Below are 23,882 nucleotides of genomic sequence, written 5' to 3' on the forward strand. Positions count from 1 at the left end.
TTGGAATAATAAAAAAATGGAGCAATAAATAAGTGGAATAATTTATTGCCCGTAAATTCTGTCCATGGGCTGGTTTTCTCTCCATTTCTACACTTTGAATGACTCCAGAATGACTCCACATCCACCTAAAGCAGTGTTTAATGACTGAGAGAGACCAGGAATCTCTTGGCTTTTAGCTCTCGTCCATCAGCATGGACCTGGCCAAACCTGAGCTGGGCTTGTGGCAGGAGAAATTCGCCATCTGCTGGGCCCTGTCGGAGGTTCATTCCGAGATCCTCGGCAGTAGCTGTACCTAAATAAAGTTATCTGCAACCAAAGAGGTGGTAGCAAAACCGTGGAGAGGGTAACATCATCTCCGTTTATGGAAGCAGTGGGGGTTTTGGGAGTGACTGCGGCTCCTTTTTAATTCATTGGTGTATCTGAAGGGAAGGAGTGCTACAGGAGAGCAGATTTGTGGAATCCACTGCTTGCCTAGACTGTAAAATTCAAGATCTGCTTTTGAGAAAGGCACAATTATAACAACATGCCAACCCAGTGCTTTTATAAATAGACATCATAAAGTTTAAGGCTTACAATACCAGCAGGTAGGGCTCAGCACAACATCACCTCACAGCCCTAACCTCTTAAGCCCTGGCTAACTGCCTGTTTAAAGTTGTATGTCAGGAGCAAATTCCAGTTTTTAATTACAGAAGAATTTATTTCAAGCAGATTTGGCCCAAATTCTGAACGATTTTCCTCTATCAAACAGTAATGTATTCCTTTCTGCTGGAAACTGTCAACTGGAATTTTTTTTGAGCTTAGAATTGAATTTAACTGAGGCTATAACGCTGGATTGTATTGGAGCATATAGAAAATGAACAATATATAAAATGAAAATTGTTTATTAATATTTAAAAATTACTAATAAAGCTTTTAAAAATCTAGGATAAATATTTTCACTGGGACCATCTCAAGATCATGTTACTGCCTGAAAAATTTATTTGCAGCTATGTTAAAGACTTCCTGGGATTTTTAAAAAAATTTTTTTAGCGTGCCATTTACTACCTTCCAGTTCTCTGTCACTTGGCCAGATGTAAGGTTCTTCATTCTGAAAGCTTTTAGTTGAGAGTGAAATAAATTAGGCATTGGATACAAACGGAATTTGTCGTGCCGTCTTGCTATGAGTAGAAACTGAGATGAAATTTACTTTGAACTGTAAAGTCAGCTTAATTATTTTCTTTGTTTCATTTTTTTAAATTACTTTAGATACTTTCCTCACTGATAGGTGAGTCCTTTATCTGTATCATTCATTAAGCCAACCTTTTTGGTTATATTCACAAATATCTGTTATCTTAAGAACCATCAAATCCTACCTCTTCTCCCTTCTTTTAAAGCTTTCATAAAGGGCATTCCTAGGCAAATAGTCTTGTATGAATTTAAATTATTTTAATTATGCTTTCTTAGTACTATAAAAATAGCTTGGCAATAATATATCCTCTAAAATCAGTGGTAATTTTGATTTTAGAACATCCCAGATTTCATTAATAATCAGTTCACGCATGCAGACACACTCATACACCTTTTAATACTCTCTTGTGACTCTCAGATTGGGAAAACATGATGAAACGTGACTTTAAACTCTTTTGCATACAACTTTTATTTGGCGTTCATTTTATTTTCTAGCAACATCCACATCCATGTGCTGTGAGCAGCCCATAATCACAGTGATGTATAAAACACAGTCAGGTTTGTGGTGTGTCCATGCATGGAGCATTAATGGAGCAGCCACCTGATGGCCGTGGGCTTGCTGGGGTTTGAAAAGCCACGTGAGTTTTTACAGTACCCAGTAGTAAAACACTGCTTGAAATCAGAGCTCTGTTCTGTACAGTGGAGAGGTTGAAACTGTTCCTATCCACATGGCAAGTGTGGAAATGCTGCTTCCCCAGCTGCAGCTCTCAAGCACATGGGAGATTATGGGATGGGGAAATGGACCTGGCAGTGCAAATATTCATGCAAATAGACCACTGAGGAACAGCTGGAATAAAGTCGGGGAGAACGGGACTCAGATGAGCTGAGAGCTCGGATTAATTACAGCTCTGCTGTCCAAACGTGGACAAAACGAAATCCTGTAGAAACCAGAGGACCAGAAATGCTGTGTTCAAAACATATCAGAAAGAATGCACTTCAAACACAATGGGAAGTCACTCCGTTGCCTTGCTGACAAAGAGTAAAAAATGATACTGCTTTATTTTGTCCATAGAATAATTATGGTAATCATGTTTCTGAAGTTCCAGCCTACAAATTCAACAATATATAATACATTCAAGAAATCAGAGCAGCATGCATTTTTCGTCTGTTTGATTTCATAAAATTACTTCAAAATTTGAGTGATAATTTATTAATTTCAAGTTTGTGAAAAATTTTACTTGGAGGAGGCCTATAATTCTGAGGTGCGAAAATCAGAGAGTGAATTATCACTACAAAATTGGTTTTGTGTGTGAAATAAGCAAAGATATGTATCCTGTGTATAAAATAGTAATTTATTCCCTAGAAAAAAAACCCTCTGGGGATTTCTTTTCAGAGTTCTTATGCAAATAAGAGATGCTTGCCCACTGAAGTACCCCGATGTGTTTTATGATACAGAATGAGTAAAAAGGCTTTAAACATGGTTGGGTTTGTTTCTTGTTTTTGCTTCTCCCAACTGCTCTAACAATTTCCTATTTTAAAGGGTACAAAGAATGTAGAAGCAGAGGTTACATTAGATATTCCACAGATTCATACCACTGTGTCACTTCATGACTTAAAAAATAGAAGTTCTAGAAACATGGAATCCTTCAATTTGGAAAAGACCATTGAGTCTTACCATTAAATCCTATTTCTATCTGTATGTATGTACAGGTGGTGCAGGATTGCACTTCACTAATGTAATTTTTGGTATAATGTAAATGTTACAGAGAAAGTTTTATAAGTAACCTACCTGCAATAAATTCTTCTGCTTTCAAGTTTGATTTTTTTTTCCCTTTAATTACTGCAGAAAATTATGTTGTTCTGAGAATTACCCTAAATATGCAGCTCCTCTTCTTTGTCACTATTCCCAGGATAGTTCATTACCTTTGGGTGGGGCACATGATTATTTGTTGGGTTTCTGCAGTTTTTCTGTGCTACTGGATAGCTCTTTTGCTGCTGGACTTGTTCCTGAGATCAGTGGTCTGAAGGAATAGATATTAATTAATTAAAATTATATTTTCCAAGTAAAGACAATTTTTCTCTTCCCCCCCCTTTTTTTTTCTTGCCTTCTATTATAGTTTAAATGGCTTGGAAGGAAAAGGTTAACATAAAGCCCACTGTACATTGGTTGGTTGTCTTTATCAAGGCACTTTATCCGGAAAATCCCTTTCTTTGTGTTGCACAGTATGAAAACTCAAGCTTAATGAAAATGGAAAGTCTCTGTCAAGGAATGTTGTCATTAAGCCAGGAAGATCTTTTTCTTCTTGACCAAGCTAGTAACTCCTCATTAGGCTAGTAGAGATATCAACGTCCAGATTGTACAGATTTCAAGATGGGTCAATTCTGAACAGAAATGTTGGGTAGTTGTCACTTTTTCCTGCTAAGGATTAAGTATAAACCTCAGCCTGGTTTACAGTTAAAATAAAAACCTGTGTTGCAGAATACTTTGAAAAACATTTTCTAGAAATCTCCTTGTTACTGCACAACTCCTCTTTGTCACTGCAAAGCTCTGAGCATTTATCCAGTGAAATCTGCCTCTTGTGGCAATGTTTCTCAAGCTACAGAACCCTCTCCATCAGTGGGCATGAGGCAAGATGCTTGAGAGTGGGACACAGCCCCAGAGCTCTTACAGGAGAAGCAGCAAGAGTTGTTTGGATAATTAGGGAGGGACAGTCTCTCCTGCTGTGGTGTGGGAACATGGGCAGCAACTCCAAATCTTGCTCTCTGAAGGAGGCTTGAGCAACTAAAACCAGGTCAAAAAAAGATTTGGCACATCTTAGGCAGCTTAGAGGGAATTTGACCTTCTTCACCAAACGGAGGTGAGGTGGGAAATTTCTACAGTCAATGAGGTGAGGAGGTGTGGGGCAGGCTGAGAGTTACCCCACCCACGTAATACTGGGGGCAGTGTTTCGTGTTCATTCCCTCATTCTCACCTGGCCTTTGCTGAGGTGTTTACAGATCCCCTGCAGCAGGACACTGGGTTAAACATAGAACAGTTGTCTCAGTGGCCATTATTACCTTGTACTCTGAAAATTACTGCTATTGGTAAAATCTATGGGACACCGTAAATCTTTGGTATCTGTTCAATAGGACAGCAAAACATGGTAAAGAGAAATGTTTGAATGACTTCTTGTTCAAACATTTCTTTACAACTTATAGATGTCTGAAATATTTTAAATTGTTTCTTAGTCTTGAACTAATGTTATTCGTTCAGCTGTTTTGAAAACAGGTAATTGGAGCTTTTGCAGTAGTCAAAAGCTCCTTGGTCCATCTTTGGGGAGGTGGGGGGAAAAGGGACTCGTGTAGTCCTGGAACTAAATATACATCAGGTATGTTCTTTTGTTGACCCTCAAACCCCTGAACTGGCAGTGTTTGAAAGGCAAGACATCACTTTGTCTGAAATCTGTGGTTTTAAAAAGTAATCAGGAATTGTGGAGCATGGCATCATCTACAACCGGACTATTCTGCACTTTCAGTCTTTCCAACTGTGGCCTGAGGCTCTGCTGTACAGGCAGAACAAGTTGTCACCTGAAGCTGTAGTCATTTAGGGGCAGAAATGTTTAACTTTACATGTTTAACTGGGAATGATGAGTATTTCTTAGTGGCTGAGAAAACCCTGTAACTTTAGTGCTGATCCATTCTATCACCCTGATTCTCGTTCACGTTTCTTCTGGGTGTAAAAACCATCTCCAGCAGAGGCTGCCTTTCTATGGGGTGCATGGATAAGTCATTGTTCTTCTGGATGTTGTTCAGGCCTCTTCCTTTCATTGTCTGTACTCTGCACCGCCTCAGAAGAGTCACTAGGATTGCCTTCATCATTACCATGGCAATAAACTTCCCCACACAGCTCCGGGGGCCGAAGCCAAATGGTTGGAAATAGCGTGAAGGAACCTGCAGAGAACAACGTGAGGGATAAACTCAGAGACAGATTTTTCTCCATAAAAGTAGTGAAAATTGTGATGGAAATGGGTAGTAGATATATTCTGAAAAACCGGTGGAAATAATCTTTTAGGAGCAATTACTCATTTCACGCTGGAAATCCCACCCGAGTCAGGCCCAGCCACAGCCACTGACAGAAGCATGGACTGAGGCAGCAGGGATTGTTCAGTCAAGCAGTTGAATTCTGTTTATTTGTCTGTTTGTCCTGGGAACTACAGGGATTTTACCACAAGCAGTGAAATGGAGAGAAGCTTCTGCTCATCAAATGCGTTAAAGTCCATTTAAAAAGTTTTTCAGAAAAAGTTTATTATAAAGCTCATAAATACCTGAAATGCAGGCTGATGCCTTGTCTAAAGGTAATCACTAAGCTGTACACCTGCTCCATTTGTAATGATAAAGCTAATCTTTCTGAGAGCTAATTTGTCATAAAATTATATGTTAAAAATTTTGATACTTAATTGAGAGATAACACTTAAAAAATCATTGCATTCTGTCCTGTCAGCTGAAATACCAAGTGCAGGACTCCCAGAACTACTGAAGAATGAACAGCCAGTTTCTGCTACTTTTATTACCATTGAATAGATCAGTTAAAAAGAAAGTCTGGTTATAAATAAATTATTTTTCTTCATCTGCGTAACTTCCTTTTAAAAAGCAGGATATTAACTGTGTTCTGAGTTTCTATTTAACAAGAATAGGCAGAAAATGTTGCTTTATATCAAATCATTTGGAAAAAAGTGTCCCTTTTTTCTTATTTTCAGAGGAAGAGAAGTGTTTTCTGTCTAATTTTTTTTTCAAATAAACTGAGCTGTTTTTGAAAAATGGTATGTAAATACAAGTGTTTATAACACAGAGCAAGTACAGCAGCTGGCAGTACAGCACAATGGCAAATGCACAGCCTGGGAAAATGGAAAAATGTTTAGATTCTAACAATGGCATCTTATCATAAATAATGCTGTGGATTGCTATTCTCTTAGAGAAATGGAGGAAAATTGTGCCTGCCAGAATAATTATGTGGCAAACAGAATGCATCAGGTCAGATAGAAAATGTGTGGTTAAATATTTGGTCAAGGGGAAATATTTTTAGTAGCAAAATGTACTCATAAATTAAGCAAGATATCCATTTTTGGTAGAAATGCTTGGAATGTAAATAACGGGTGGCAAAATGGAATCTGTTCACAGAGACTCGTAATTCTGATAATTGCTTGCTCTCTTCTTGAGTTTTCTCCTAAGACTTTTTTTTGAGCTGTTGTTTTTAATGCTGTGTGCAGAGTTTGCTCTGGGTGACCAAACAGCAGTTTAGAAATATTAACCAGGTGGATGAATGCTCATTTTTGTGTGTGGCATACATGGTGTGCCCTTAGCTTTTTTCAGAAGAAGTAGGTAAACCTTAAAGGTGTTTTTCTGGCTTGAACACTCCTATCTCTGGGTTGTTGGGTTTTTTTTTCCTTAGCTGTTTCTTCAGGTGTTTTTCTGATGAGTCCATTGTTGGTGTAGCAATTAGGCTGTTTAATTCTTCAAAGCTGAAGTTGCTGCTGTGGATGTTTATGTGCGCAGCTGCTAACATATCAGTTCAGTTTTAATCTCTCCAGATTATTACTGCTGAGCAAATACAGTTTCACAAAACCAATTGTTTCCTCAGAATTCAGAAGAGCAGAGGTCTAAGTAAATAATCTGAAGGATGATTTGAGTAGTAGGGGATTACAAGCAGGAAAAGAAAGTTCACATATTGCTTTGGATTATAGTTCTTCTGGTAGTTAGAATGTAACTTCAATTGAAATTCAGAGCTGGACAGGAACTTAGTTACTCAACATCTCCAGTGTTAAGTTAGTTAGAACTTAAAACTTTCATTGTGGTCTATAAAATATTTTTATTTAGGAATAATAATTTTAAAAAATTAAAAATAACGTGGGTACTAGATCCTCATTCTATTGGAAGTTACTGCACTGCTTCACCTCTCCAGAGAATCCTCAGGCAGCCTCAGCTCGGTGTTGGCTGCTCTTGTGACTCTAGCCCCCTAAAGCCTCTTTTTTTTTTGTCCAGTGTCAGGGGATATAATGGCAACCATGTGTATCTGACAAATTTAATCAGAGATTTTTCATCAAAATTATTATGTCTGGGAAAACTGTTTTCTATATTATAATTATTTTTTTATTTAAAAGGCAGCTTGACAGGAAAATATCTGCCCAGCTCTAATAATAATAATAACAGTAATAAGCAGGTTGTATAGCTAACTAGGCACTTAGACAAAGGGAAAACAGTCCTATGGTCCCAGAGTTCTTGAGCAAAGTCAGAGGAAAAGACATTAGCAACAAATAATATCCAAATTTCCATAAGAAATAAGATGGAAAACTTACATTTTTCTCAAAATTTTCAAGAGAAAACTCGTTTGGCTTTGGGAAGAATTCGAGCTTATGCATGCGGCCGATATTGAGGATAATATTTGTGCCCTTTTTCACGGGGTAGCCGTCAATGACATCGTCCTGCAGCGCTTTCCTCATGATCAGGTCCACGACTGGCTGGTATCTCATGCTCTCATAAATAAAATTCTCCACGACCTTTAAGTGTGGCATGTCATCACTTTGAATGTCTCTGTCCCCTTGTGGAGTAAAGCAGATGGTGAAGACATTAGTTGATTAGGAATTTAATAGCTTCGTTATACAAATATCAGAACATTTTGGGAAGATGTTCAGGTTCTGAAGTTATAGGAAGGATCCAAGAGCTTCTAAGGAATTTTATGTAGCCTATCTTACTGAGGAAATCTGGTATGTTGTTCATCAGCATAAACCCTAGTTTATTAATTAACAGTCTTCCCACCTTTTTCTTAATACACCGAGTCTGTTCTTGTCAGCAAAACTGGGAGTCCTTCCCTGGCTTTTGCACGAGAGAGCAGCAAGGCACAACAAATAAATCTTCCAAGAGCTGACAGCAAACGGAATCTGGGGACGGGCTGCAGGGAGGAGATAACTCTGCAGGGACCTCAAATTTTCCCCATGTGGTTGGGTTTGGCTTTGTGTCCCTCCCGGCCCTGCTGGGGTCTGACTCTTCCAGCTGGGATGAGGAGCTTCCAGCAGCAGTGCCAGTGCTGTGCTGTGCTGCCAGTGGGAGCCTCTCTGCTGCTTTCAAGCCCCAGAGAGTTCAGGGGCTGCAGGCTCCCTGCTGCTGTGGCAGGTTTGCCAGGCAAAAGGCAGTTTGCCACCCTGGCTGGGCATTTCCTTAAGGAAAAGACAACGTTCTACTGCCTTGGAGGGTAAGGCTTCAGAAAGAAATAGGGAAAATGAACAAGTGAGTACTTTCATGAGGACAGTAAAATAAGGATTGTTAAAAGTACCTTAGATAAAGAGTGAAAGACTTGTGATACATTTTCCAGTGTTTAACAGACCAGAAGTAAATCTTAAATAAGAGTGGATGAAATTAGATTCTATATTGGTTCAGTGTCAGGCTTTGGATGAAGTCTAGAGAAGGGGAAGAATACAAATTTGGAACATCTTGATTGTGCTTTGAATAGTTAGTAATTGGTACTTAGAGGAGGCCAATTTGAGATCAAAATGGATGACAGTAGAATATAATTTTAATTTTGTCTAGTCTTTCCCCCCCTACAGTCATAGTGAAACTTAGAGAAGTTCTGTATTTTGTCACAGAGAAATGTTGGTGATTAGAAGTATTTGAAACAAGTGCCCCCTTTTGCTATTTCAAGGTAAATGGAAAAGAATTTCAATGAAACTTGAGGTGAATGCTGATTTGCACTGTGGTTGCTGAGAAGAGAATATACCACATTCTTTCTAATAGATTATCAATTCTGATGATTCCTGTTTTATTTTGCAAATTGCCCATCTTTTTTTTTTTTTTTTAATTTGTTCTTGAATATGATTTTTACATATGATAATAGTTCATACGTTTTACAGCAAACACTTTCTGGAGAAATTGCTTAAAATTTTCAGGTTGACATAAATGAAATTAGATCTCTGCTGAAGCAACATCATATTCCCACATTGCTGACTTTGCAGCTCCTGCTTACCCACAACTGTTTCAATTTCTCTCATCATCTCCTCTTCCACTGTGGGGTGCTCTGCAATCAGGATTAGCATAAAGAAGAGAGTCACAGACAGGGTGTCAGGAGCTGCAATCATCATCTCCAGCACACACTGGTTCACGTTCTCAGCAGTCAGATCCCCCCTGTTCTGAAAATGAAAAATTGGAAATTTTGGAGAAAATATTGGCTGCTGACCTCTGATGCCAACGAAATGGACTGCACCAGTTCTTGACAGTCTATCTTAGGCTAAATAGCATTTATTTTTTGTCTTTCAGAGAAGAATAGAAAGCTCATGTTCTGGTGGGTGTGTATTGTCTTACAGAGAAGCAGGAATGTGTGCTCTTAGCTCGGATTCTTGTTAGCTTCCTGCACTTCCTCACGGAGTTTTTGAGCTGTCAGATATTCCACAGGATAGGATTTATATAGCATTTGAAACCTTTGCAAACAAAAGGCAGTGTGTTAAATGAAATACAGAGATTAGGGAAAGACTGAAGGACACTCAGGGATAGATGCAAGAATTTTAGGGATGTTGTTTAAGCCATGAAATAAATATGAAAAGCACCTGACCCTGAAATATGAGTATTCCTATTTGAGCCACTGCCAGGGACTCCACAGCACCAACATCAGCATCCCTTTATGATGACATGACTTACAGAGGCATGTGAAGTTTAAATTGCAAAGCCTGTGTTCAGCAGAATGTCAGAAAAAGCAGAATTAGCCATATTTTGAGTAAATTCCCTATACCTGTGCAAAAATCAGCTGGGATGCAAAATCCATGTGTTCGTCCAGCTTTTCAACGGTGGAAAGCTTCTGTCGTTTCTGTTCTATTAAGGTTTCCATTGCTCCTTTAAGATCCTTGCTGAAAACAGATGAAATCCAACATATTGATAAATATCTGCACTTGGGTATGGCTAGAAGTACAAGTTGTACCAAGAAAAGCATCTAAGAATGGCAGAAATTAAGTATTCCTAAGAATGGTTGTATGGTTCTCTGCAAAAGTAGTAATACTAAGGCAAGGTATATTTTCTTATTATTCTTAACTAATTGCTCGTCAGTCTGGGATGAAATCTTGTTCTCTTTTTATAGAATAGACTGAAGAGGAAAAAAAGGTGTCTATATACACTATTAAAGAATAGAGTTTTAAAAGATTTGTTACCATTTCCAAAAAATTTGGTTTTTTCCTTGTATTTTATTAATGAGTAAAATGAATTTAGAGAATATAAGGGATGATTTTTAGAAAAATGTAGACAAGTGTTAGAAAAATTGTTTCTTGAGTTAGAGCTGATCTAAATTTTTCATATTTAAATAATAATACTGTGTTAACAGTTTGTGTTTCAGTGCTGGAAACAGCAACTTTCAAATGTTGTTATAAATTTTGGGGGGATTTTCAGTTAATTACAGATTTGAAGGCAATTCTTTTAAAAAGGTATTTTGAAAAGCTTTTGAATTAAATCTTCAGGTTTTTCAAATGCGAGTTTTTTTACTGTTGAGATTGATAATTTGACTGTGTTTGTAGGGTAAATGCATTTAAAACTTCAATCCCCATAAAGATCTCAGTATTTATAAATATTTTATGTATTAGAAATAGCAAGTGGTCTTTTTTTGCAAGTTTTATCAGAAGAATATTAGATGCCTTCATATCCTGTGGTCGTTCTTTGCATTGCTTTAAGTCCATAATTTTTTCTTTTTCTCTTTGCAGTAAAAATTTATTATTAAGTCCTTTTTTATGGGGCTGCTTTTGAAATATCAATATTTGCCTGCAGGGGCTTTCTGGTAATAACTGGGCCAGAGTAGTTTATTAGCATCACAGGATAAAGCAGTAATCAGTGCCACAATAAAACTACAAAGCAAATGAACCAGCAATCTCAGTTTGGTTTCACATTTGAGTGTGCACGAACTGCTACTTTGGTGAATAAATTGGGGGTGCACAGACAAAGCCTTAAAGTGGCCCAGGAATTCAGCTACTTGTACCACCAGAGACAAATCTGGTCCTGTCCTGGCCCTGTGGACAGGGGACTTCAGCAGCCACCTTTGCAAGGGTCACAGCTCAGTTTGAAAAGGAGAAGGGAAGCATCAAGGGAAAGGCTCCTCCTCAGAAAGGAAGAATCCCGCGCAAACGCTTTGGAGAGCGGTTGGTACTCACACCGCGTCTTCGTACTTCTTGCACAGCCAAGAGATCTTAAAAAATATGTCAGGCTTTAATAACAGTGCTTGCCAGGCATCAAAGTAGTTTTGAATCTTAAGCACAATGGCATTTTCTGTAAAGAAAAAAAAAAGTCAATAGTCAAGTGACAAAAATCCTTCAGAAACAGGTCGTGTTCCCTACTCGGCTAAGTTAGTGGGAATCTGATGAGCAACTGGTAGGTAGCATTTGTAGCAGACTGTAAAAAGGGTCTCCATCTCTGTAGAAACTCCTGGTAACTTGCTACAAGGGCACAGAGGTGTGTCAGCCAGAGCCAAAGGGTCTGCCACAGGAGAGCAGAACACTTGCAGAACACTGAAACGGGGCAGTTTAGACACCCTGATAATATTATTTCTGTCATAGGGTTTGAGCCTGAAGAAATTGAAGAAGACATAAATTTTTAAGTTAATTTTTTGGAGCAATCATCTAGTTTGGTAGAAAGATTTCAGATTCTTGCATGAATATAATATAATATCAGAATTGTACCAAATTGGTGCATAAAAATCTCTTTAAAAGGTACAATTCATTAAGGTGGGTGACAAGCTAAAGTATACTCTTGGTCATATAAAACTCTTTTTCATAACTAACACGATAATAAATAGATTTTAATTCATTATATGGCGACACAAGAGTCTGTTCTTGCTCTGGTTTTTGAGACAAAACCGCTGAGTGGCATCAATGAATTTTCCTTGGATATGTGCTTCAGACCCATCCCAAGGCAGAAAACAGAAGGTGTCAGTACCATCCAGAGGGACCCCAAGGAAGAGCTTGTTGGATGTGTCGAGCATGATCCGCCTCATGAGGTTGAGCACGTTGATGTTCCCCAGCTCCGTCCTCACTTCCTGGAGCGTGTCCAGGTGGGCGATGGTGGACTCCACACAGATGGCGATCATCCGCACCAGCCCGGGGCCCGACAGGGCTGCAACATTTGTGCAAAAGGAACGAGAGCTCCGTTAGTTTGGTACCTCCTGTAATGCTGCAGCTGGTGATAACAGTGCCATAAAAGGGCAAACGTGACTGTGTCAGTGCCTGGGATAAAACCATCCTGGAGCTGAACTGGTTTATCATCCTTTGAAAGGAAAGTATAGGGGTTCAGACAAACCCAGCAGCATTTCAGAGAAGATTTGGGGGTGTGTGTGTCACAGTGGTGCAGGGTGCCAGTGCACACGGAGTTACCTTTGGTGAAAAAGGGCCGGATTTCCTTCCAGTGTGCTGGGTTGTTGTTAAATATGATCCCATTCTCATACATGCCAATGCACTGCAGTCCCAGCTTGCTCCCAAACCGAGACACGTAATGCCAGTGCTTCATTACGTGGAACACACTTGAGGATCTGGGAAAGGAAGGAGGAAAAAGCCCCAAATAAAAAACTGTTTCAAGGACTGAATACAGCATTTGTATTCTGACATTCTGCAGTTGCTCCCAAGTGCTGACTTGAGTTCTTTATTTAGCAGGAAGTACAATGCTTAGCATGAAATGTTGTTCCTTTTACATAATTAAAAATCTTGATGATCAATGCCTTCAGAATTTATATTAGAGCAATAGTTTCTTCTGTTCAGATTTAAACTATTTTTCATTTAAAATGCAAATGGTTAACAAAGGATTTTGAACTGATTAGTGTGTGTACATGGAAATGTGTAGATATATATGATATACTCTGTCAGTGACCAATGTCAGACATTTCAGAGGATGAGGTAAAATATTTGATGTGTGTTTAATTAGTTTTATTTTTGTATAGTCAACAGTATTTATACTTTTGTAGCTCTTTGGTCATTCCCAGACACATACTGAAAGCATAAATACACATCCATCACTTAAATATGCATCATCATGATATGATAGTATGCGTGGGATAAATAATAAATATTCTTAAATAGACAAGTGAGGGAAATCCATGCTATGCATAATTCTTTTTACACTCAGTAAGATTAATTTCCAGGTGCTGGCAGGCAGCATTCTTGCTTTAAGATATCATTTCCTTTAGAGGGAGCCAGCATTTCAGAAATGTGGATGTGATAAAAACCTGATCAAACAGAATTCAACCAAAAGAGAGAAAATCAGAACAAAGATGGAAATGAAGCACTATGCTTCTTTCTTTACCATGTACTATAGTCTGTGGGCCAAACCTCAGGCTTGTTACATGGGTTTAATTCATTTTTCAGTCAGGCAATATAAATGTGATTTTTGCTATTGACTGCAAATATTCTGGGTTTTATAGTTTTCTGGTTTTTATAGTTTAGCTTTTACCTGAGGTAAAGTTAACAATGAAGTTTTTTTCCCATGTCAGGGCACACCATCTGTATTTCCCTGAAAGTGAAAAGATGGTGTTGAATTCTGACAGCTGTCCCCAGAAAGGAAAAGGTGCAGCAGGCTCATTTTAATTCCTCCCATCCCACGTGTCTCTATGCAGGAGACACAGCATAGTGCTTTAAGGAAGGGTTTTGTCAAGGGACCTTGCATAAGCAGGTTTTCCTATGAAATGATTTAATGAAGCCCTCCAAAAGACTTCAGCTGTTGTAACCAAGACTGCAAGTCCCACTCTCTGCACAGTAGCACCACAGTATTAGATTTGATGCTAAAAGTTCAGATGACATTGGCGAAAAAAGGATGACATTGGTTTTCTTATATAGAAGCCAGGTTGTGCTTAGTTTTGCTGTGAATTTAGGATCCACTGAAAATTTTATTCTACATTCTTGCTTTCAAAAAAAGTTAAATACTTATATTCTGTGTACAGTCAATGATTTAAAGCAAAAAATGCCTGAAGAAGAGCAATGTACTGAGTATAAAACTGGCATCGTTTAGCAGCAGTCCTGGTTTGTTTCTGATGAATTGGTAGCTCAGACAGGGAAAGACAGGAATAAGAGTTTGTAACATTTTCAAAGCATTCATGGCATTATCAGAACATTTGACTGCATTAGTTGATATTTGCAGCACCTGTGTAGGGTAGGAATGTAAACAGTTTTCCTGTCATGATTACCTCTTTCTACAGAGGTTAAAATAGAGATGAAGCTGCCTTGCACCACATGGCAAACTCTGTGGTAACTCTCTTTGCTGTGCTGCCTCTCAGAAGCTTTTACTTAATGAAAGTATGAATTGATTGACATTGTTACTAAAAAGGTTCTGATCCTTTATCAATTACATGTGGTAAACATGTTACTACTCTATTTTCTTTTCTTTTTCATGGCATGACTTGTAATAATCTAGTGTAAGAAGAAAGCAATCATCCACTGGAGCTAATGAAATGATAGACTGAAGTTTAGCATTATGTTTAATACTGTGTATAATTGAAGCCTATGAATAATCCCATTAATTGGAGTGGAGTTACTCATAATACTATAATGCTGTATTTACTTAATTAAATTGCTGAATTGGAGCCATAACCTTCAAGCATTCACTTCTGCTTTAAGCAGAAATTTAAGAACATAGAAAGTGAAAATTTGACTTAATCCCACATTGCAGTCAGTCTAGATCCCTGAACTGAATGTAATCCTAATATGAAATGGAATAGTAAAATAGATGGTAAATTATTTTTAGGATTGAGCCACAGTACTTTCCTTTCCACAAAAAAATATTGAGAGAATTCACTAAAACTTCAATAGCAGAGTCTTTAAACAAACACAAGATTAGAAAAAGGTCTGTGAATAGCAGAAAGTAAAAGTTGTTGTTAGGAAAATTTTTGAAAATGGTAACTTCAATTCTACTTTAGAAAAAAGTAGCAAAGAGGTTGTAAAGATATGATAAGGCTTTTCAAGTTATTAAGCATAGAAAATAAGGATTTACTTGCTAATTATAAATGTTTCTTCACCGCTGATCCAAACTCTCACAAATTCTCCATAAGTCTTATTGTAGTAGTTGCAGGCCTTCCCTACTCCCATCCAGAGGAATCTCCCATGTGAAATGAGGGGACCGATTCCCATACAGTATCCTGGCCCTAAGAAACAGGGTAAGAGAGGTTTGGTCTCAGCAGTGCTCACGGACAAGAAAACACCTTGGAGCATCTCCCTTTTGCAAGGAGCTTTTTACCACGACAGTCACAGTCTGAGCTGGGCAGTTCACACAAACAATCCTGCTCTGAAACTGTCTCAGAAGCTGCAGCTGTGTTGGTGAGGTCTCAGTAGCTGAGGAAGCCTGGAGTGCTCTCAGTGGTACCTACACCAAACGATGCCCATTGCTGCTCTGTGCAGCTCCCAGCTGCTGCTCACACGTGGAAATGTGTGAGCTATGTCCTAGAGAGAGGAAATGATCTTTTGGGCAAGGGTCTTTTCTCAGAATTTCAGGAGTCACTGTACTGGTTTAGGGTTACTGCTCTCCAGCTCCTGTGAGAGATGTGTGCACTGCTCTCCTTCATGCAGCAGGGCATTGCATCTGGTGGAAAAGGAGTTGAGTCAGTAACATCTAAACAAGCCCCCAAAACATGACAGAAGGGGAAGGGAATTCGATGTCTTTCTGTTCTGGAGAGTCTTCAGTGCTAAAGATGGAGAAAAAAATTGATAATCTACTAAGATCTGATTAGCTTCTTAGACAGTTGTTTAGAGTAAAGGCAATTTAGAAAGACTTAAACTGTAAAACGTGTGAAAGTAGTTCATAATGCACATGAAAATGTGAACATCTAGAGTTTGCAAAGTAGTATTATGTCTTTCTAGCACACACATAATAAAGATGAAAACTAAATGTCATACGGCCAACCCACGATTGTTATGGAAGTTCTGAAGTTAGAATAAGCCCGATTTCTTTTATCAGGAATTTTTAAAAATCCATATTATTTAAGCTGATTCATGATGAATTTTGTTGTCATACAATAATTATTCAGCATTACTTTCTCACTTAAATTTGAGAAACAAACAAAAATTACTCTGAAAACTTTTATGTGGCACTATAGTGAAAGTTAATTTACCTGGTATTGATGAAGTTTCTTCATGATTCCATATTAGAAAAAGAAAGCACATGAGGATGAGTATGGGCACTGTGGCCACTGGCATCGTGTCTGGTACCAGGCTGGTGATGTTGTAGTGCATCGGATTCAGAGTTTCCAGGACCATCTTTTCCAGGAGATTCTGCTTTGCTTCAGAGACAGAGAGAGAGAGAGAAAGGGGGAGAGAGGCAGAGGCTGTTAAAGCTCAGATGTGTTCAGCTTTGCTCAGTACCTCTCACCCCCTTCGTAGTTCCTACAAATGAGCAAACCAGCTCAGGATGTAGCTTTATAACGAGGGTGACTCCTGGAGTGCTTGCCAGGACAGGCTTCATCACAAGTCAAAAGAGACATGAAGCAAACACTCTTTTTGCTTGGGAATAACAGAGGTTTTCTGACCTTGATGTTGAGGCATAGTTTTGGATATTTTGGCTGACAGGCCTTTTATCTCTGATATTGACTTGGCTGGCCAACACTGAGGTTTACTCCTTGCAAATCCCTAATCAAAACACAAGAAATTAAACTTGCAGTATGTGTGGAAGCATTGAATGAGTTCACTTGCCAGCTTTTTTCTCTCTTACTTAGCTGTGCCCTTCCTGCATGCCTGTAGTTCCAGAGTTCCTGAATTTCCAGAATAACTATGGTTGTTTTCAATGATACAGATAAAGGACCCCAGTTTTTGTTTGAAACATGGCTCTTTTTTACTGCCAAGCTTTGAGTGTAACATAAAGTACTATAATGTATCGCATTCCTTTATGGTTCTGCTGCTAAGTACTTAGAAAAATGTAACATATGCCATAACAAACAGGATCATAGATTGTCTGTTGCCATATTTTCACTCAGGCTGTAACCAGCACTCAGCGCAGGAAGGAAACCCCAAAGACACTCAACAGGTTTCTTAAAGGGAATAGAAGGATTCATTCCAAGTTTTTTTGCATGTTTTTCAATTAAGTCATAAAATATAAGAAGTTGTTGTACCTGAGAAGGAATATGAGTGAGAATTCATTTAACCACAGAAAGCTACTGCTTGAACCTGCACAGTATTTTCTTAATAAAACACCTGAATTCTGCTCTGGCAATAACTAAGAATAGATTTGCTTTGTTTCTTCCTGCAACAATATTTCAAAGCTGAAGGATATATTTACTTAGCAGTAAGCTTTTTGATGCAGTTTGCTTTCAGCAAGTGCTTTCTTGTTTGTCTTGTGCTTCGGTCTCATTGCAGAAATAGTGAGAGCTTGCTTTGTAGTGACCCTCAGTGCTAAAATTATGTTAGACCGAGCCAAGAATGGGGCAGATGCTTTCTAGATTGTGAGAATCCTGGTGTTTGTGGTCAAAGGAGGAGATGTATGGAGTGTAGGAAGGGAATAAGGGCAAAGGGAGTAAGCAGTGGTTTAAAACCTTGCAGGTGCATGCAATGCTCTCTTTTGGATGTTTTCTGTGCCAGGCCTCTGGGGTTTTTGTGACCCAAAATGACCAATCTGCTGGGTGGCCTTTTAGAAACATGCCTGCTCCTGCAATAGAGAGCAGCCCACCTCTTCTGAGAGTCCAGGGACACGTCACATCCTGGACACATCCAGCTGGTGTCTTGTCTTGCATGTAGTGAAAAAAAGTTTAGGAACCACAAGAATTGTTATCATGTAATGGTATTTATTGGTTTACATTTCCTTGAGTGCTGTTCACTGCCACAACCAAAGCATCCCTGTGTATATGTAAATATTTTATCAGCTTCAGTCCCTTTTACTGATATGAGTTTAGGGCATTAGAGAGGGAAAGAGCCACACTTGGTGTATAGTTCCACTTTTTTGTTGCTTTCTCTCTTGATCTGCATAAGCTTCATCTTTGTACCCCATTGCCACAGATAGGCTCTGATGTGCATTGTTTTTTCCGGGTATTTTTTATCTCCAAGACATTCTGGTCTGTATGCAGTAGTTTCACTGCCTCATATTCCCCTTGAATAGAAGCGTGGAGCTGGTTATGCATCTGGGTGCTGTGAAATGAACCAATTTCATACCTCCCAACGTGTATCTATGAATATTATATCTGCAGGGCGAGCCCTGGCAGAGTTCAAGGTGCTGATATGTTTGCACAGTGTACTTTGCAAGTATGAGTCTCCCCCTTTTATTTTCTAAAAATCAACCCCGAGTTTTGATCTTGTTCAGCTCTTAAATACTCACAGCTAAAGCTTATCTTTGTTTGACAGAGGAATGGAGGCAGGTTTCTGTTTTTTCAAAATATACAGATAGCAATAGACTGGGTTTTAGATTCTTGATTGCCCCAGCTTTTATAATTTTATAATCTCTAGTAAGAGAAAATTTTTCTTTTTTTGTCATATGTCCAACACATCAGTGTGCACCTTACTGTTAAATCTATAATTTTGATATCCTGGATCGTGCTATCAGGTAGATAAAAGTATTAAAGGCAAAGCATTAAGTTTGAGTCATTTTTATACTCTAGAACTGATCTAAAACAGTCTCATTTTTAGTCAAAGTGGCTTCTTAAACAGTTGACATTTCATGTATCGAGAAGTTCTTTGCTTTATTTCAGTGAGGATGATCAAAGCAGACTTGCAGGGCTTGCATTTTGAGCCACTTTTTTTTCATTGCAAAAGCCAGCTGGGCCATGAAAAATTCACCTCAGAAATATTTCAGCTGAACTGCTTATCCTACTTTTACCCGCTGCATTTTTTTAAGCACTGCCCACAAGTGAGGTCGCTCCTCGCAGAAACTCAGGCAGCCCCGTTTGGATGGCGAGCAGCCGCTGAACGGACTGAGAAAGGTAGAGGTGGAAGCAGGTTAGAGTGCCCACTGTGCATGAAGGAAGGGGTCACTGGTCCTGCTCGTTTGTCATGTCTGCTGTAAGCAGTTTTCCTTTCCTTGCAGCTGCTTGAGGGGTGCCTCAGATCAGAGGGGTTTGTGGGTTCTGATCGTTACTTACGTGGAGGAGGAAGGATGGGGCAAAAAAAGCTTTTAAAATCCCACTATCTAGTGGGGGAAAAGAGACTTTACTATAAGAAAGTGCTTTTGTGACAGAATAGATGGATGTGCCCAGGCTGTCTGACCTGACAGCAATTATGGATCTCAACAGCTGGGGAAGGAGCTGCCAGCAGAGGGCCCCTTAGATTACTGATTTTTGAGTCTTGGCTACAAAGCTCTAGAAGAAAATTCTAGGTGCTGTTAACATTTTCTTGCCAAAGGTAATATGAGGGATGATGACAAGGTCCACAGTAACGAGACAAGCCCATGTATCTAAAGGACAGCTGTATCGACATCTCTTATTCCAGTTAGAGCTTTGTACTTACTGACTCTGTCAGTAAAAGAGCAAATACATAAAATCATATTATAGAATTGGAGCTGAAAATCTCTCTTAATTTTGAGAAGGAGGAGCTCATAAAACTGCCTGAAAACTCTTGAAGAGCCATTCTTGTGTCCTGGAGTTGTTTCCTTTGGATTGGTTCATCTGTCAGGGGAGAAGAAAATCTGCTACTTGTTATAAATTCCCAAGCATTAGTGACCAGTACTACCAGCATCTGAAGCAGCTTATCTAGGTTTAAACAGTTTGGAAAAATAAATAGGTTTATTTTACACATAAACCATTTTGTTCTACAGATCTGCTCCCATTGTACCACAGTGTTTGCCAACGTTGATACAGACTGAGGAAACACAGTACCTCTGGAAAATAAAATAGTAGGTCTTAATTGATTTGAAGTGGATAATTAGCACCAGGTGTCCAGCATATGTCACATCCTTGACAGAGGGATTATCTTGTTTTCTTGAAAGGCTGTGGGGTTTAAAGCTGAGGACACATCAGAAGACTTCTAAACTCGAGAGTGTTTATCATTCCTTGTAGGGGGAGAGGTAAATTACTCTGTAAGCTTCAGATGACACATTTATTTAGTGCCACCCTGGTTTCTGTGGTCTCTTCTAATGCTGTAATTCTCTCAGCATGCAATGGGGATGTCACTGAGAGTTTTCCATCACAATTTGGTGGTGATCTCATGTTGCACTCCTCTTGTGACCTTTTTTGCCTTTAATTCACAGTACTTTTTTCTTAATTACTTTTCACTTGTTTTATTACTTAATTATTTCTATCACTTAATTATTTTTCACTTAATTATTTGTGTTTTAGTGATCTGATCCTTTGCATCTGTCAGACATCTCTCATTACAGATGGGTTTGCAATCCCAATGTGCAGTTAGGTGATTTCATTACTCTGCTTCTGAAGCACTCGGCCTTTTTTAGGACTAGTTTATACTTCTTACTCAATCCTCTGCATCTCAAAAGGAAGATAAATATGGTAAAATGTGAAAATGAGGGAATAAACCCCTTTTCCAGTCATTTCTAGAGTTTGAGTCAGTGGGCTGGAATTTGTGTAGCTGAAGAGGTCTATCACATCTAATTACTATGGAAATGTATTCTAGCAGTGTTGAATGATTATTATAGCCTTGTAGAATAATCCTGTACCACTTGATTACTATGAAATCTAATCTAAATAGCACTTACAACTTCATCTGTTTTTTAGGTTAGAGGAGGAGGAGGAAGAGAGAAGGAAGAGATGACAGCTTTCAACAGAAGCTTGAAAGTGGGAATTTAGTAATGATCATCCTGGCAATCTAAAGGGGCTCTTGACAAGTAAATGAGGAGGTAGGAGCCTCCCGTTGTGTCAGAGGGCAAGTGAAACAGAAATGCAGAACATAGCCACCATTCTGTGTGTTGAAAAAATGTCTGTACCATGGGATAAGAAAGATTGTTACCTTTGATGCATCTGCTATTATTTGGAATTCTGCTTTTCAATTTTGGTGAGTTTTCTTATGACAGGGTTGCCTTGTTTCGCAGCTGAATGGGATCTATCCCTAGAGCCTGCTTCTCTGAGATTTTAAGTTCTGTCAGCTGCCTTTGACAGCACTTGTAAGATGCTGCTGCAGCGTTGCAGTGCTGGTGGTGGCCACAGCTGTACCTGCTCCAGCGTCCACTGAACTTGACTTCTTGTCACCCCTTCTACTCAAAGTGTACCGTGAGTTCCAAGGTGCAGAGAAGTTTGGAGCTGCAAACTTCCAGTTACTGTTGTAAATGTTGACATTCCTGCTGTCTGGGGTCAGTTTGGTCAATCAGTTTTGTTAGCACCACCCAGTACTGGCATGTGACTGGGAATTACCAGTGCGGACTGAACCCATGGCCAGGGAAGGAAATACATTAAAAATATCTTCTATAAATGTAGGACTGCATTTGAATGTTAGTATTTGTTTGGATTACTGTAGTAAGAGCAGTGCCTCTTTTTTGTGCCTTTGTATGGTGGCTGGTGTGTGGTTTGGAAAAATAACTTGCCAGTTTTAGCACGTTTCACAAAAGGTCTTGTTGCCTGTGAACCACCACGACGTCCATGAGAGGTATCATCCACACAGGACAGTACAAGGGTTTCATGTGAAACAAACCATCTCCTGAAGCAGAAGAGGTGTGTCAGTGCTTGTAAGCCATCAGAAAGAGCTGTGGGGTTGTACAAACTTCTGCAGTGGTGTCAGGACTGGAATTTACTGCCTGTCTACCTCAAAGTTTCATTAGAACACCATGAGCTCTAATTAACTCAAAACTAACCAGAAAATGAGTCATGGGTAGACAACTGGAATCTCTCTAAAGTGCTTTTTATCAGACTCCTTTTGGTGACTATGGCAAAGCAGCTGTGTATGAGGAGGGTTTTCTGTAGGTAGCTGCTATTGGTTTCTATTACTACTGGGTAGGTGTTTTGTTTCTAATTTTTCAGATAAAAAGCTGCTCTCTCTACCATAGTTGTGTTTCTGCTGTTGTACTTTTACTGCTAGCAAATACCTTGATCAATTTAAGCAACAAGTTACTTGACACAGAGAGGACAACTATCTAAGAAACACGAATTAAATTTTTGGCTTTTTTTTCTCTGGCTATAAACATCAAGTATTTTATCAAAGTATGTAAATTAATCCTGAAGTAAAGTTTATCTTGGTGGTTGAAAAAATGAGACTAAGAATGCATGACAATTCTCAAACCATTCTTTTTGCAAATGACTTTATTAATCAGATATAATAATTAACTGATATAGAGCAGCTAGAAGAAAGACAGCACTTTTCCACAATAAGCACCAACTGAGAGAGATCCAGCTATGGTAGAATAAAAAATTCTCTGGGTCAGTTCCAGACTTGTTATACCCAATTTTTATTCTCACTTTTTTAGCCTCACTCACAATCAGTTTTTCCCTGCTGTGTCAGTGATGCTTGGAAATGTCAGTTTGTCCAAAATTCACACACTTCCCAACTAATTCTACATTGCTGTGCAGCAACAGCTGGCAGTGTCTGTCCCATGCCGTGTATTCTACCTTAACTGTGTCATGGTACACATGAACAAAAATCCACTTGAGAGTCTAAAGAACTATATCAGATACCACAGAAACACTGAACAGGTTTAGTTATTTAATCTGGGGAGCCTGTATCTATAAAAACTGAGATTATTTAATATTTTTGGATGTAATATAAAGAGCTTGAAAGGTTGGACAAAGTGAATACACTTTCTTAGGATAGCTATCCTGCAAGAACGTTATGCCATTTTTTTTTAAAAGAAACTTTGTAGAACACTTGCAAAATATATAGCATATTACTGTTGTTTTAATACCAGGAATCTGGCCAAAGACCTGCATATTTTCTACTAAAAAAGATTTCTGTGTTTAGATAGTGACAGCATATAATTTACACAAAGATAATTACAGTAGCAGATCAAAGCAGCTCCGGAAGACATGCTTCCCACTCAAAACAAAAATAAATCCCATTTATGTAATGTCCTACCCATGCTGTTTGAAGAAAATTGCTAGAATATGAATTGAAAATTTACCTGTGTGTTCTTGTTACTTCTGGATTTTTGCCGGTGGAGAGTGCTATCCTGGCTCCTGATGTGCTCCTCTTAAAGGTCTGGATAGGTTTTCTGGTGATCACTCTCTGTAGCATCTTTTATGCAGGTGCTTCTTGTTGCTAAGAGATCAGTTGCTTAGAGATGGAAGTTTGTTTATTGTAATAGATCAGGGGCTGTTGCTTTGAAAAGAAAATTTTGTAATTTTACCTCTCCAGCTCAGTGTATCTGCTGCAAAACAGCCAGTGACAGGGATACACATGCCTAGTGCTGATTAGAATTGTGACTGGAGAGTAAAACAGAGAAGTAAACCAAGTTTATAATTTGTGTTTGGTGGCTCTGAACAAGGAAAGAGGAGATACAACTAGCAGAAATTATGTTAACTCTTCGCCAAGTGTATCTAAAGGTATTTTCAATTTCCAACAACAAGGAAGTCCAAAGGTTTTATTCTTAGATAAAAACGTATAAAGTTGTCAGTAACATTCTGCAGGATACAATCCTTCACTGGCACTGGAGAGGACTAACTGGCTATCCTCTGTACTTTTGCTGTATACAGAAAGCTGCTTGCTTCATGGTCCCTGTTGGTCTGATAGCTTGTCAGAATGGCTACACAAATGAAAGGCTGGTTTCTCTGCTTTGTGATGCTTCTCCCTTTTTGCCGTAGTTTTGGGTGACTCAAACTTAACTTCCAATTGTTTTGAAGAATTGCATTATGTGATTACAGGAAATGTTAAAGTGATGTCCAAAGATCTACA

At 38.8% G+C, this 23,882-nt stretch overlaps 1 protein-coding gene across 2 annotated transcripts; it reads right to left on the reverse strand.

The window, feature by feature from the left end:
* Positions 1-1,618: 1,618 nt before the first annotated feature.
* On the reverse strand, positions 1,619-23,426 carry LOC121669945 (aromatase). 2 transcript variants are annotated; one of them, XM_042039585.1, is made up of 10 exons: positions 23,113-23,426; positions 16,250-16,417; positions 15,136-15,286; positions 12,534-12,688; positions 12,100-12,276; positions 11,319-11,433; positions 9,920-10,034; positions 9,161-9,323; positions 7,500-7,741; positions 1,619-5,097 (listed from the first exon to the last, which is right to left on the reverse strand). In XM_042039585.1, the coding sequence occupies exons 2-10, from the start codon at positions 16,392-16,394 to the stop codon at positions 4,831-4,833; spliced, it is 1,530 nt and encodes a 509-aa protein (XP_041895519.1). In that variant the 5' UTR covers positions 16,395-16,417; positions 23,113-23,426; the 3' UTR covers positions 1,619-4,830. The 2 variants fall into 2 exon arrangements, with proteins under 2 accessions (XP_041895519.1, XP_041895518.1); XM_042039584.1 differs by lacking the exon at positions 23,113-23,426 and having other exon boundaries at positions 16,250-16,437.
* Positions 23,427-23,882: the final 456 nt, after the last annotated feature.

This window comes from Corvus kubaryi, unplaced genomic scaffold (genome assembly GCF_017639235.1).
Source record: "Corvus kubaryi isolate FWS band 111438036 unplaced genomic scaffold, C.kubaryi_AGA036_p1.0 37394, whole genome shotgun sequence".
Classification (NCBI taxonomy): domain Eukaryota; kingdom Metazoa; phylum Chordata; class Aves; order Passeriformes; family Corvidae; genus Corvus; species Corvus kubaryi.

What these genes read in the sequence shown, in the direction of transcription:
- LOC121669945 (XM_042039585.1), bottom strand. Translation starts at nt 16,394, where the DNA reads ATGGTCCTGGAAACTCTGAATCCGATGCACTACAACATCACCAGCCTG. An exon ending in CCTTGGGGTCCCTCTGGATG is followed by an intron (nt 11,434 to 12,099) that starts GTACTGACACCT and finishes TTTTCTTTACAG; the next exon opens with AAAATGCCATTGTGCTTAAG. An exon ending in AAGAAGTACGAAGACGCGGT is followed by an intron (nt 10,035 to 11,318) that starts GTGAGTACCAAC and finishes ATCTGTTTTCAG; the next exon opens with CAAGGATCTTAAAGGAGCAA.